The 13588-nt window shown below is 42.4% G+C and overlaps 1 protein-coding gene across 1 annotated transcript in view; it reads left to right on the top strand.

Moving 5' to 3' along the window:
• Positions 1–13276, top strand: part of htr7c (5-hydroxytryptamine (serotonin) receptor 7c) — a 29129-nt gene extending 15853 nt beyond the window's left edge. The window contains exon 2 of the mRNA XM_037097018.1: positions 11103–13276. Coding sequence (XP_036952913.1) covers positions 11103–11841 — 739 coding nt within the window. The 3' untranslated portion in view covers positions 11842–13276. The remainder of the gene's footprint in view (positions 1–11102) is intronic.
• Positions 13277–13588: the final 312 nt, after the last annotated feature.

Raw genomic sequence — 13588 nt, 5'->3', positions numbered from 1 at the left:
CAGCCACATGCTGCACAAACCTAAAAGACCTGAGACACAGGATACGGCTAAGGGTTTCTGCTGGCTGGAGAGCATCTGTACATGGTCAAAAAAAAATGAAACAAATAAAGCCTGTTTGTTTAGAATCAAATGTAAGTTTAGTAAGTATTCACCTCATTATTTTGGTAACATAAAAGCTGGTTATAGGACAGACATGGAAATTGAAGCGGTGACCGACTTATTTTTGAATATTAAAAGCCTGAAACAGCAAGCCATGTACAGCGGTGAAAGATGTATTCAGATCTTTTAAATAATAGTGCTGTACCACACAGTGAAAAAAAAAGACTCTCTATAAGTGCTACATTCAATCCTTAAGTAAAAGCATATAAGTAGAATCAGCTGAATGAGCTTTAAGCATCAAAAGTAAAGTCATTTAAATGGTGCCCGTCAGTATTATTGTATCTGAGGTCTACAGACTGATGTTGCTGCTGTATTCATGTGTATGCTGGAGATGTTTCAAGTTGAGCTCTTACTGTTTGGTAGTTTAATCTGCAGCGATGCTTCGGATTTTACAGGATTATTACGTTTGTAGCATCACTGTCCATATAAGAACCGCATGTCTGACAAATTTATGTGCTCAGAAAAAAAAAAAAAAAAAAAAAAAAAAAATGCTGCATTTTTCCAGCTAGTCCAAGAGGGTTTTTAAATAGTTTATTTCAGCCATTCCCAAAACTTGAGAATGACGTGGCCCAGTTTGAAGCTGGAAATTCTTCTGAGGCCCACCCGAACTTTTGATTATAACTCAGATCAACACACGAGGTGAACATTAAGTATTTCCCCAAAATGTTTTGCATTCTTCAGATTATCATCAACATTCAAAATAAAACCCTACAGAGATTCATATGGCGTTTCCTGACACCTGTATTACCCACAATGCAATAAAGCCACTGAGTGACATCACTAGAGGCAATTTATTACATACAGCTTCCTCTGGAGGCAAAAAAGGCTTCATGCTACCTTTTGCTCATATGCAGTAGTAGCTACTCTCTAGGAACTGCAAACCGTGATTGCTGCTAACAATATCTGATATTTCTAAATTTGCTGCCAGGAGTGATACGAGAATTGTTAACCTTTTACAGTAATGGTTATATTTAGACTCTCACAGTGCACTGAATGGAAACATGAAACAAAATGTGCTACTTATGGTACAGTCAACAAAAAACCAACACCTAATCCACATAAGCTTAACCAACGTGCTTTTGTTGCTTGAACCTGACCACAGACAGGATGCGAACCTCACTCTCTGTAGTCAAAGCACTGCACTTTGAACGGCCAACATCTGCTCTAACTACCTTCCTTGAACTGGATCAAGTAGTATATAAACATCATTTCTAGGAGACAGGGGTTTCTTGAGAAACAGAACTATTCCTGACAACTTAGAGTATCATGCACACTTGAAGATAATGATTAATTAAAAGGGTGCTTTCAGTGTTGCCAAAGGAATCATTTGATGGGTTTTACTCATTACATTTGGCATTCGTAAGCGACGAAGGACAAAAAAACTTACAAAACAAAGAAGGAAAAAGAAGATGTTTTGCTTATCATGTTCTCATCTAACCACAAGATAACCAATGCCCTGGCCTAACCTTATCTCTGCATTTGACAGTGTGGCCCTAATCTTTAGTCAGAAACATTCTTGTCATGGCGTACTGTGTAAGACAGGAAATGCATTTAGGAGAGTCAGTTTGACTCAGTCTATTTACAGCAGCTCTCCCACCCAGTCACAAATGCACTGCTAGGATGTTGGAATTGGGGGTGGGGGTTGCATCTCGAGGTTGTTTCAGCTCTCCCACCCAGTCACAAATCCATCTTGTGCTGGGAGAGGAAAAAACACTTAGGACTTGCAGCGGAATGAATGGAGTCACACATGGGCACATTGTCGTGTGATGTATGATAGACTGAACGTTCGAGAGATATGTGTGAGTGCTTTCGAAGTATCTTGAGGACTGACGGAGCTGAGAGAAGCTCTCCGAGGCTGTTATTATCGGCACAGAGAGGTCGAAACACAAGTTAAAGATCAAGGCCGTATGTTGTTGTCAGAGTCCGCCGGGACAATCCGAGCCTAAAAGAGACAACATGTTAAATAATAATGCATGGTCATGGGATTGTCGAGTGCTTTATCGTCAGACCTAAAATAAACTGCACATACTGTCCATGCCTTTGCATTGCAGTAGAGTAATATACAGACAAGGGCAGGATGTCAGTGGTGTTTTTCAGCACAATGCATGCTCGAAACCACAGCTGGAAACATCGACAGAAAGTAGCAGCAGTGGTCCCTTGAACCTGGTCACATGGTGAAAGTTGGGTGCTTCGTGGTGTGTTTTCACCTTGTCAAGTGTGGGAGCTGTACATGGCTAGTGAAGAGCGGTTAACAGCAGAATTAACAGAGTAAGAGTTAATGAGGCTGTGGGGCATGTTAATGTTAATGTTGAGCAACAGAGGTCATAGTTGACCTTAAAAGTAGTTATTTGACAAGAGGAAAAGGCTCATTAATGGTGAGTGGTGGTGAGGAGCAGGTTGATGGAGTGGGCAGTTGGCATATATGGCTCTAATGTGTGTGTCTCCATTTAGCACCAGACATTAACCCAAAGACATATCTTAGAGTAAAGACTGGAAACAGAGGGAGGTCTAAATAAATCTGTCTCCTAACCCCAAACAGCAGTGTGTAAATGTCACTGTAGTTTTACGAGGGGTTAAAGGATAAGTCCACTAAAATGCAAAAACTCAGTCATTATCTATGCACCCCCAATCTGATGGAAACATTTTGGGGTGAACTTATCCTTTAGTGTGGGACTCATCTATTCAATGTGCTGAAAAAAATTGCCTTTTGCTATAGACAGAGGCATGCAGGCCAGATGGCTCCCATTGTTTCTTGTCAATTCTTGTCAATTCAAAAATTAGCAAACCCGCTTCTAGATAGCTTCATATTAGATGCACAGACATGTTGTATGGTATTAATTCTCTCATCTAACCTAATCAATGTTTTTTGTAGTGTCCAGTTTGTAGTAGAGGAACACATTCAACAGTGAAAACTTGTACTGATGATGATGATTTGATAGCCTGTTGAAAACATCAAGTTTCTAATCTGCTGCCATAACAATGCCATTGAAATATCCAACCATTTTATTGCCTTGAATCGCAAGATGCACCATTTTGCCTTGAGGCAGCATTATGTAGAAATTGTCATTTTGTACGACAACACTGTTATGTCCTGAAAACTATCTTGTATAGATGCAACACAGTGATCCGACCTTCCCATTGAATTGAAAGTGTTGAAACATGGGATGGGGGAGCGGAGTGGCTGAGACAGAGACACCATTTACCCTATCACAAGACACTGTACCATCAGAGTGATCTTGAAGCTGTTTTTTTTTTTTTAAGGTAAAAAATGTAGATAATGTTACCTTACGTACGCTGCTTGATATTTTTGGCTGCTTTGTTTTCAGCCCTTAAACACGTTGAAGAGTTGAGACACTTCATAATTTGGTTTTTGGTCTGGTAATCAGGTTGTATCTCTCAGTTTGTGTTACTTCCACTGAAACAACACCTCAGTGCACTGCTTGGATGTTGGAATTGGGGGTGGGGGTTGCATCTCGCAATTTATGTAATTTCCTGAAACTGACAATCCAGCCCACTTTAGGCAGTGATTAGCAGGTGTGTGGAAGAGAGTAAAGTAATCAAGGTCAAATAAATGCAGCACTTCTCATGAAAGACTCAAAAGTGTTTGCCGTCATTCCCATTTGAATGATAATTGTGTCTTGTCCGTCACTGCCGTGGAAGGCTTCATAAACATCCTCTGAGTGTGGCAGGTCAGTCTTCAGACGCAGTTTCACAACATATTGCATTAACTAGTTCATTGTTGAAGTATGACCCATCATCTGTGATTATAAGGCAGTCTATTCATCTGTGGTTTAACTGGATGACCTTATATGAGGTTACTGACATTATGTGTACTTTAGGTTTTAACTTGCCACATCTCTATTCTATTACCCTATTTTCAACTCAACTCGACTATATAGAGCCTGTGGGATATTTGCTTTGTCGTCCAAGGACACCCAGCTCTAACACGGATGGAAACGCTGACTGTTAGAAGTGGAATCCATTTATCACCGTGGCACTAATAGCTGCCCATCATCTCTATTGCTGTGAGAGCCAGTAAACCTCCGACAGGAACAGCTGGTTTGCCGTGCAGTAAGGGCCATAAAATATTGAAGCTGCCGCTTTACAACAATTAGGAGGAAGTAAAATAGACATTGTAAAGGCATCGGGACTGGGAGCGTTGGAGGAAGGTGTATCTTTCAAGTACACACAATAATTCTGTTAATAGCTTACCTTTTCCAAAACTTATGACTCCACTGTAAAGCGTAACATTGTGTAGTCAAGGGTGCAATGTGTCGCGGATCGAAAACCAGAATTATTTAGGGAGTCACAGCTGGCCAGATACCTGGAGTAAAAAGAATTATAGATCATTTTGTGTCAGACTTTCCCCCCAAAGGTAGCTGCTGTTTTAAGTCCTCACAGGCCAGAACAGTAACCATCAGAATACTCCAAGTTTTAATAATGATTCCAAATGAGGAACTTCCAATTTAATCTAAGAAGAAACATTTACTGTTGAGCTGTCAATTGTTTTTGTTTTGTTCGTAGTCACACCATGCGTGTTGGTTTGTCTCTATATATCATTGCAGTGCTTACTGCTTCTTGTATCGTGTTTTTGAATTCTGAATGTGCCTGGCTACAGACAAAGAGAGCATTTGATTGATTTCAAGGTCTGCGCTGGCAAGTCAAGTAACTTTCTCAATCTCTCTCAGAAACAGAAACCATGTAAAATCCTTTAGTAACACTTGCTGTTGAATGTGAAAGGGAAGTGGAATGATCTTTATCTTGAGAGTCTCGTAAATCAGATCTCATACTTACTCAGAACTGTGACGGGGAGATGGAGAAAGACAACACATTTACAGGACTAACAGTCCAGGGCTGCCCAAGCTTTTTTTTCCTTTGGAGGGCCTGAAACTAAATGGTACCTCATGGGCCAAAAGCAAGCATGCATTGTATTGTTAAGTTGTAAGATAGAACTGCAATCCCAGGATTCCATAAACAGATGGCTTCCTGCCTACTATACGTCTCTGCCTGCCATGCTTGAATTAGGGGAAATAAAATGTAGTAGGGATCCTACAGCAGAACATCAGACGGTGCAATGGTGCTCAAATACTCACAGTGATATTGCAAACACATTGAGGCGCTAGATGCTAAATGAAAAGGTCACCAAAGTATTAACAAATCGGTCCAATCAAATGAACATCTGTACACATTTCAAGGCAATCCGTCCAGGAGCTGGTTTTTGAGATATTTTCCTCTGGACCAAAGCGTTGCACCATCTGACTGACCGACTTTTCCAATCCCTAGAGCTACCAAGCTAGCGTGGCTAAAAATATTCAGACCGAGTGCTTATGTTTCACCAAAACCAAAAGCGGATTATATGTACAAAACCTTAGCGGCCCATACAGTACAGGCTCCTTAATTCAGTGATATCAAAGTAATTAAAAAGTAATTAAAGTGTAATTGTGTAATTAGCAGCTCCACAGATAGATCGTTAGAGGAAACATGATGAGAGGTAGATAAATATGTGTTATTGTAATTTGGGTGAACCGACCTGTTAATGCTTAGTATCACGGTTGACTCAGGCAAGAGACGTGCAACGCCTGAAATACTGATGTCAGGTCATGGACATCAGAGACTGTGACGGACGTTGGTCTCATTTCATTAAAAAAAGATTAGCAGAGTTTTAGATAAGCCCTTAGTCACCATAAAGTAAACACAGTTTCGACCTGTAAACTTACCGGTGAGCTTTCCTTTTGTCTCTGTGACATCTGCTTCTACGTGCGGGCTAAAATAAGAGCCAACACTTATTCACAGACTGTTTGACACCAGGCTGACCTAAGCTGGCAGCCCTTTGGCTGGAGGTAACAGACAAATCTGAAGGGAAGAAGTATGTCTGTCCAGGGATGACTCACTTCGGCTTATGTAAGACTCTAAATGAGATTAAAAGAAGACAGCTGCCGCTATTTTACTCATTCACCCCCAACCTAATCGTGAGCAGGAGTCAGAGAACAAACCTAAACCGCCGCAGGTGTGTGCGTGAACTCGACAGCGCAGGGATGAATTGTGTGTGAATGAAAGAACGGAGCCGATCGGATTTCTCCTTTGCTTCCTTGTTGGAGAGGAAATTACAGCTCCACTAATGTTGTGCAGTGTGCTTTGTGAGGGAGGCAGCTCGATTTCTGTCCTACGGAGGTGCCTCAAATAGAAACGGAGCGCTGGAGCATTCCTCGAGGACTCAGGTTGTTGTCTGATGTCGGAGAAATCCCACAACTCTAGCCAGACAGATTTGGTGCTCTTCAGTCTATCAGAGTACAACCTCTGATGAAGACCTTTGCTGTATTAAACACAGTTTTCTTTTCTTTTTCGATTTCTGATGTTATTTACCGGTTTAGCTCAAGTCCATCCAGTGAAACTAAGTAGCTGAACACCAAACACCAAAGAAAGGACAAAGAAAAACAATCTGCGAGATGATTACCCTCCAAAAACAGGAGTTATACACTGAGCACAGAGAGAACGATGGATCGGGTGTTTTCAGATTTTCACTGTCACTCACTTTACGTAGAGCAAACCAAGCATGAAAGCAGTAAAAACACACCACTGACTGCTGGGTAAAAAAAGCAGGCAAGCTGCACGTCTCAGTTCTTGAGGAGACAGTTCTTCAACAAAAATGCTTTGATTTCAGGCGACATCTGCATCTCAGTGCCCACTTCACTCAGGCTGTAACCAAAAAAAAAGACATTCTCCCTAAAATGGGCAACACTTCACTGTTTCACAGGCTCAATTTGGATTGCCCTCCAGTGCGGGGACATAGGAATTTAAAATGCCTCGTTGAGATGAATGAGTGAGGAGTCTCCAGTGGAAAGTTTCTTGAAAGAACTGGGAAAAAAAAGAATTTTGACAGACTTCCCTTCTGTCCTGTTACTTTCTCTTAAGGAGAACCCGTTCTAAATTTACCACTCCTCCAGCCAAACCAGCTGCGGCTTGGTAAATATTTCACTGTGTATCTTCTCTTAGACGTAAAAGGTTTGCGAGGTGCTCCCGGAGATGACTGACGACTGTTGCTCACCAGGGCCGATTGCAGCGTTCAAGCACAGAAGCACAGAAAGCAGTTCACTTTACCGTGCCCTAGCTGGTAGCCTAGCAGAAGTAATAGAATTCTCCATTAGCTCGGGCACACTGTCTGTGGCTGGGTAATCCCCGAAGGCAGTTGTGGCTGTGGATGTGCCTCAAATCCTCCTGAGACACGAACAAAAAAAAAAAAAAAAAAAAGATAAATAAATAAATAAATAAATAAATAAGTAAATAAATAAATAAATAAATAACCTCCAAACTCTGTGTGTCACCATTACTGTTGAGCGCACACTGTTCTCTGGGAAGTGATTCTAATCCACTGCTGTTTTAAAGCACGATTATATATTGTTATTTTAAAGCTGCTTCAGTAGAATTTTTTATTGACAATGGATCAAATGAGAGGTGTTCCTTGTATAAGTGAACCCACGGGGAATTCAAACCTGCAGTCCCTCTCAGCTCTACTGAGCTTGTTAGTATCATTAAGCTCCCTGTTGTGATACTGGTTTTGATTCACTGTCACTGCTCTCATGCATGTAGCTTTCAGCTGCAGCAGGCAATTGTATTCAGCTAAAAGCTCTTTAAAAAAAACCCAGCGTTCACTGTACACTACATGCCCTGCACCAAAGCATAGTGGAGCATTTAGCAGCTAAAAGATGTTCTCCCTTCAGGAGAAACCTAGTCGCCAGAGTAAATGTTGACAATACGGTTCTGCTAACAGCAGATATGTTGAGGATGAGGATTTTGTCGGCAAGTTCCTATCAAAAGCTGGACAACTGAAACATAGTCCATCATCTTTTCCTGAGCGTGAGCATCAAGCATCAGTTATGTAAACACACAGTCCACCTCTCCTCTGCGCTCCATCTGATGCAACAGCTTGATCCAAGATGTTGCGATGGCCACGGGTCTGTAAAGATGTAGTCACACAACAGGTCATGACCAGTCCGATTTATCCATTTCATTTTCCTGTAACTGAATGTCATCCAGGGGTAGCTTTAAATACAAGCTGCCTTCAGCATGGCTCTTAGCCCAGCTCTCTTCCAGGTAGGTCAGGTTGAATGGTCAAAAAAGATTCCATAAGCAGCGACGGTCTCAAAGTCTGCTGCTCTTAATCCAAAACCCGCAATTTCTTCTCCAATGCTGATGCATGAAATGTTTCATGCTAACATTTTATTCCGGTGACTAGAATGAGTGGAGAACAGAGCTGAAAGCATAGTGAATTTTGGACATGCATTCATCAGGTAGACAGAGATACATCTCCAGATGAATGTTAATGCTCTGTGTCTGCTTACTCACTTACTCACAACTTCAAATGTGCAATATGCAAGAGTTTTAGTTGAAAACACTGAAAAACAGAATTTTGAGAAATTATCTTGACGTAAGGATGGGTGTGCATTGTGTTGCAGAGATATGTACTGAAGTTAGCATGCTACCAACTGCTGCAGCAAGAGCGCTGTAAACAGCAACACTTCCTTGCAGCTCCAAGCTCCCAGTCGAGTTTGCTAGCTGGTTACTGTAGCGACCTGTTTTTTTTTATATAATGCACCTTTAAAAGAGATGATGTTTCAGTGTTGCCTTTATAGCTTTATTTTGATCATAATGTATTCACTGATTTACATTGACAGTTCCATTGACATTACATTATTGTACACATTTTAATGCTTTTGCTTGCCACGTGTTAAGGCTGCTGTTATTGATTGTGAATGTCACATTTTGCAGTGCTCATTATTTGATAGCTTCCATGTATTCTGTATCCTATTAATGGCTCACCAGTGATAGTAAAGTTTAATCATCTTATGTCAAAGCGCACTAGATAAAATCAACCAGGTCCCACAGATGCATCAGCTAATCTTTCTAAAACACACGCGGGAAGCTGTGTTAAAGAAGTGTTAAACTGTTCCCCGTTTTATTCAACCTGGCCTAGTTGTTTGTCTCACAAGGCTGGTGAGAGGCTTTTGTCTCGCCTGAAAAAAGCTCTGCCTTCTAAAGGGCCAAACATGAGTCATAGTTTTGCGGAGAACTGCCCTCCACCCCCACAGACACACAAACATCCCCACAAATAAGCATCACAGCCACCTTCCTTATCATTGAATAATGCATTCAGAGAGAAGTGTTGCATTACTGGGTTTTCCATTATACATTTCAAAGAATTCCCACAGCATGGAGTGTGCACATCTCAGGGTCTGTCTTGCATCTATTTGACATTGCTCGCCTGCATGTGTTCAGTGACCCTTTGTAAGGCTTAAGAGCGTTTAAAGTGGGGGTTGTAAGCAAGGCAGAGCAGTGACTGGAGGGATTGGTAGTTGAATAAAGCGATAATTGTTACATAATATTCAGTGGGCACAAGTAATCTGAGCCAAGGGATCTTTAAGGAGGACATTGTAATGGTGTGTTGGAACCAGAGTTTAAAAGGGGAACAGCAAAGTCACTCTCTAAGATTCTGTAATGGGATTTTTTAGTTCAGAGTCACTTACATGTTAACTTGATTCACAGCACAGAAAAAAAAGTTCTCATGGTAAATGGTCATCTACGCGGGCCCCTGTCCGCCTGAGCTGCCACAGGCGACCAAGCCCCGTCTCTGATGGATGATGGACGTTTCAGTTGCTGTCATGGCAACTCTGAGTTGCATGAAATCACATGCCTCAGGTGCACGATGGCAACTCTGCCCGGCTTTTTGAAGTTGATTATTAAATACTGGTGTCTGACCTGTTTGTTGAATAATGGAGTGCTTTCAACTGCGGCGCGGTTGTAGACTTATTGTCCTTTCCTGGTGATTCTGATGGTGATCAATACCACCTGCTCTGAGAGTTGTCAGTTGTTAACAAGCTGCAGGTTGCGGCAGAGAAGCTGGACTGTAGTCCCCATGTTTTCTAAAGCCAATTAGCATGTGATGAATAAAATCTTGGATTAGTACGACTTTGTATATCCAAATGGCTTTCTGTTGCTGAGCTGTGTGCCAGTCAAGTTTTAAAATGCACTGGAATGGATTTCACATTCATTTTGGCATTAGGAATGCTTTTTAATTAATGCGTGTCCTTCAGTCTGAATGTATCAGAATATTAAGTTCAGATTTATACGGGCTCATTGCATTTGTAACACGCACAAAATCATACTTTTTTTATCATTAAGGCTCATGTGCAAAACTTTTAGACGGTACCTGACTTCTATAAGCTCAACATCCAAAGGTGCTGATAAGGTGCAGCATCCCACCCAGGCTGACAGAGCTGAATTTGTCCACAGTGCTGATAGCATCACTGGTGGACGACAAGGCGAATTGGCCGGCGCTCCCTAAAGCTTTTCATCTTGATTAACAATAGAGCAAGAGCAAGAAAAAACAGCCGGGAATGTCAAAGATACAGCTTTCATCAATGACGCATTTAACGCTGATGAACGCTGCAGGCATACAGCCAAAACATGCTGAGACGTACACACAGATTCATCATTTCGTGAGAATAGTGGCCATTTTCCCAGTTTGGTACAAACTGAAGGCTTTCACACCTCACTTTGTCTTAATTTTTCTGACACCTCCAGCTGCTATTTGAAACTACCGAGCTGCCTGTTTGATTGATAGCTCCCGCTCTACCTGCAAAGCTCCTGCAAAGTCAAAGAAAGGCCCTCCAGGCAATAACAAAGCTTCTGCTCTCTTAGTTAAATGTCTGTCTTTAAAATGACTGGACATGCATCTGATGCTACTACACTGATACTGTTTCATCTCAATTAAAACTGGCATTAAATGTGATATGTAATTACCACCAATGTCTCTGCTATGACAAAGTTTCTGTTCAGACAGGGTAGAAAGGGCTTCGCAGCAAATATCGAGGCAGCTTCTACAGTCCTATGCTGAAAAGCTGCCTGAAAGTTGGTGCTGATGCTTCCTCTGTCTCCTTTCTTTGCAGATATTTGGGGATCACACGGCCCCTCACCTACCCGGCGCGGCAGAACGGTCAGCTGATGGCAAAGATGATCCTGGGAGTTTGGCTGGCTTCAGCCTCCATCACCCTGCCACCTTTCTGCGGCTGGGCTAAAAACGTCCACACAGCCGGCGTGTGCCTCATTAGCCAAGACTTTGGCTACACCATCTATTCCACAGCTGTAGCCTTCTACATCCCTATGCTGGTCATGCTGGTCATGTACTACAAGATCTTCAGGGCAGCTCGCAAGAGTGGCGCCAAGCACCGCTTCACTGACCTTTCGCGCCGGGAGCGCCTTGAAACAGTGGCTAATGAGGCACTGCGGATGCAGGGCCTGAAGCCGCCCGGTGTGGCGGAGGACTGTGCCGCCTTGTCCCGCCTGCTGAACCGTGAGCGCAGAAACATCTCCATCTTCAAACGGGAGCAGAAAGCGGCGACAACACTGGGGGTCATTGTGGGGGTCTTTGCCGTGTGCTGGCTGCCATTCTTCATCCTGTCCACTGCCAGGCCCTTTATCTGTGGAGTGGAGTGTAGCTGTGTGCCAATCTGGCTGGAGCGCACGCTGCTCTGGTTAGGCTACGCCAACTCCCTAATGAACCCCTTCATCTACGCCTTCTTCAATCGAGACCTGCGGTCCACTTATCGTGACCTTCTCCGCTGTCGTTATCGCAACATCAACCGCCGTCTGTCCGCTGTGGGCGTGCACGAGGCTCTTAAGGTTTAAAGCAGAGTACCTCAGCAGCCTGTATTGACTCTCTAAAAGAGGGGTATGGTGGCCCTGTGCTTCTACAGTCAGTGCTTAAAGGGCGACGTGAACACAGGCCTGTAGATAAGACAAACAATGACAGAATGCGAGTCACTGTTGGTGGCTCTATAGCCCCTCTGCAAAGGCAGAGAGACAGCATGATCACTTCGGTGTGTGTGTGACTCAGTCATTCTATTTTGGGAAAGAAAATCATAGAGCGTACTTGATGCGCCATTCAAGTCGACACTGCTTTTGTGCATATGCCACAATTCCGTCCTGGCTCCGGATTTATGGTAGGATAATGTGGTGACAAAGGAAATGACATGTAAACACAATCCATCATCCGGGGGCTTTCAAAGGGAACAGAAAGCGAACAGATTTCTGTATATTAACAAAACTGATGTCTGATAATGAAAAACATTTGTTGTATTGCGTAACGTCTTCTGAACATCTTTATCTTGACATGCATTTGAGCCCATCCTAGACTGATTTCAAAACAGAAAGTGAAACACTTGGAGGTGTATTGTGCTTTTTGCCAGGATTCGATATTATTTGTATCACTTCAGTCATAGCTTTCAATTTGGCCCTCTCGCTAAATTTAACAGGAGCACCGTAAATATTTCACAAATGTTTAAAGATGTGGCGATGCCAAGGGAATGGAGGTGGGTGGAGAATTGTGCTAAAAAGCATTTTCCATTCATGAAATCTCAGTGTTTGTCGCTATAAAAAAAGAAACTGAAAGTATTCTGTGTAGTGTCTGCATGAAACATACTTGTCTTACACGCCACTGTATACATAGGTACTAAAAAGGTTTTGAATAGTAGATGACTATTTGGAAGAAGTGTTTCCATGTTTCACCCAAGCACTTGATCGCACACTTGAGTTCAAAGTCAATACTGTATGTGACATCAAACCTTGATGCTGTGGACTTTTATCACTTGTGTCAATTTTTGCCTTCATTGATTTCGTTCCACATGTCGATGCTGGACCTCGTCGGTTTTAAACAGCCACTGCAGCTACACCAACTCTGCAGTTTCACATGTTCTCGAGACTCATTTGCTCCACTGGTTGTCAGAAGTGTTTCTTGTTCCCTTTTTGAACCAGGATCACTTCACTGCTGACCACAATCCAGTTTGAACTCTTTGGGGAACCTGTATGAACTCGTGTCAAATCAGTAATCCATCCAGCAGTGTGTGCTTTTTCTACCTCGATTTTTGAAAATACTGTACAATTACTCCAAACAGATGTACCGGTGTCTTTCATCGTTTTGTAATTAACTGCTATTTTATATTGTGTGAGATCGATCTGTCTACAACGGCTCTGTAATTGCTCTGTCTGACCGCTTTGTCATTACCCTCAGAAAGAAGCTGTGGGAGTGGCAAAGCATGTCATCACTTTGTAAATAAAGAAACACTTAAATGACACCGTGGCCTACATTCGTGACTTCGGGTGATGATACATTCACACGCGCATAACTGCTTCAGTGATGGCGTTGTACGTCTTGTAACTTTTTTTTTCCCCCTCGTTTTCAAACAGGAGACAATCGACACAGATCCCCGTGCCTTTTAGCTTCACAGAGCAAATTCTTATCAAAAGATGCACACCGTTTGTCATACAAGATTCATTATTCACGCTGGCTAGATTGATAGGTCCATGGCGATGAATAAAGACTCACCTTAAGGGCCGCTAGAAGCCGTTCAAACTTTCATGGCATTTCTAAAGAAAT

This window comes from Acanthopagrus latus, chromosome 5, assembly GCF_904848185.1.
Source record: "Acanthopagrus latus isolate v.2019 chromosome 5, fAcaLat1.1, whole genome shotgun sequence".
NCBI lineage: Eukaryota > Metazoa > Chordata > Actinopteri > Spariformes > Sparidae > Acanthopagrus > Acanthopagrus latus.
Note: the sequence above shows the minus strand (reverse complement) of the source record. Positions and strands in the feature narration are given on the sequence as shown.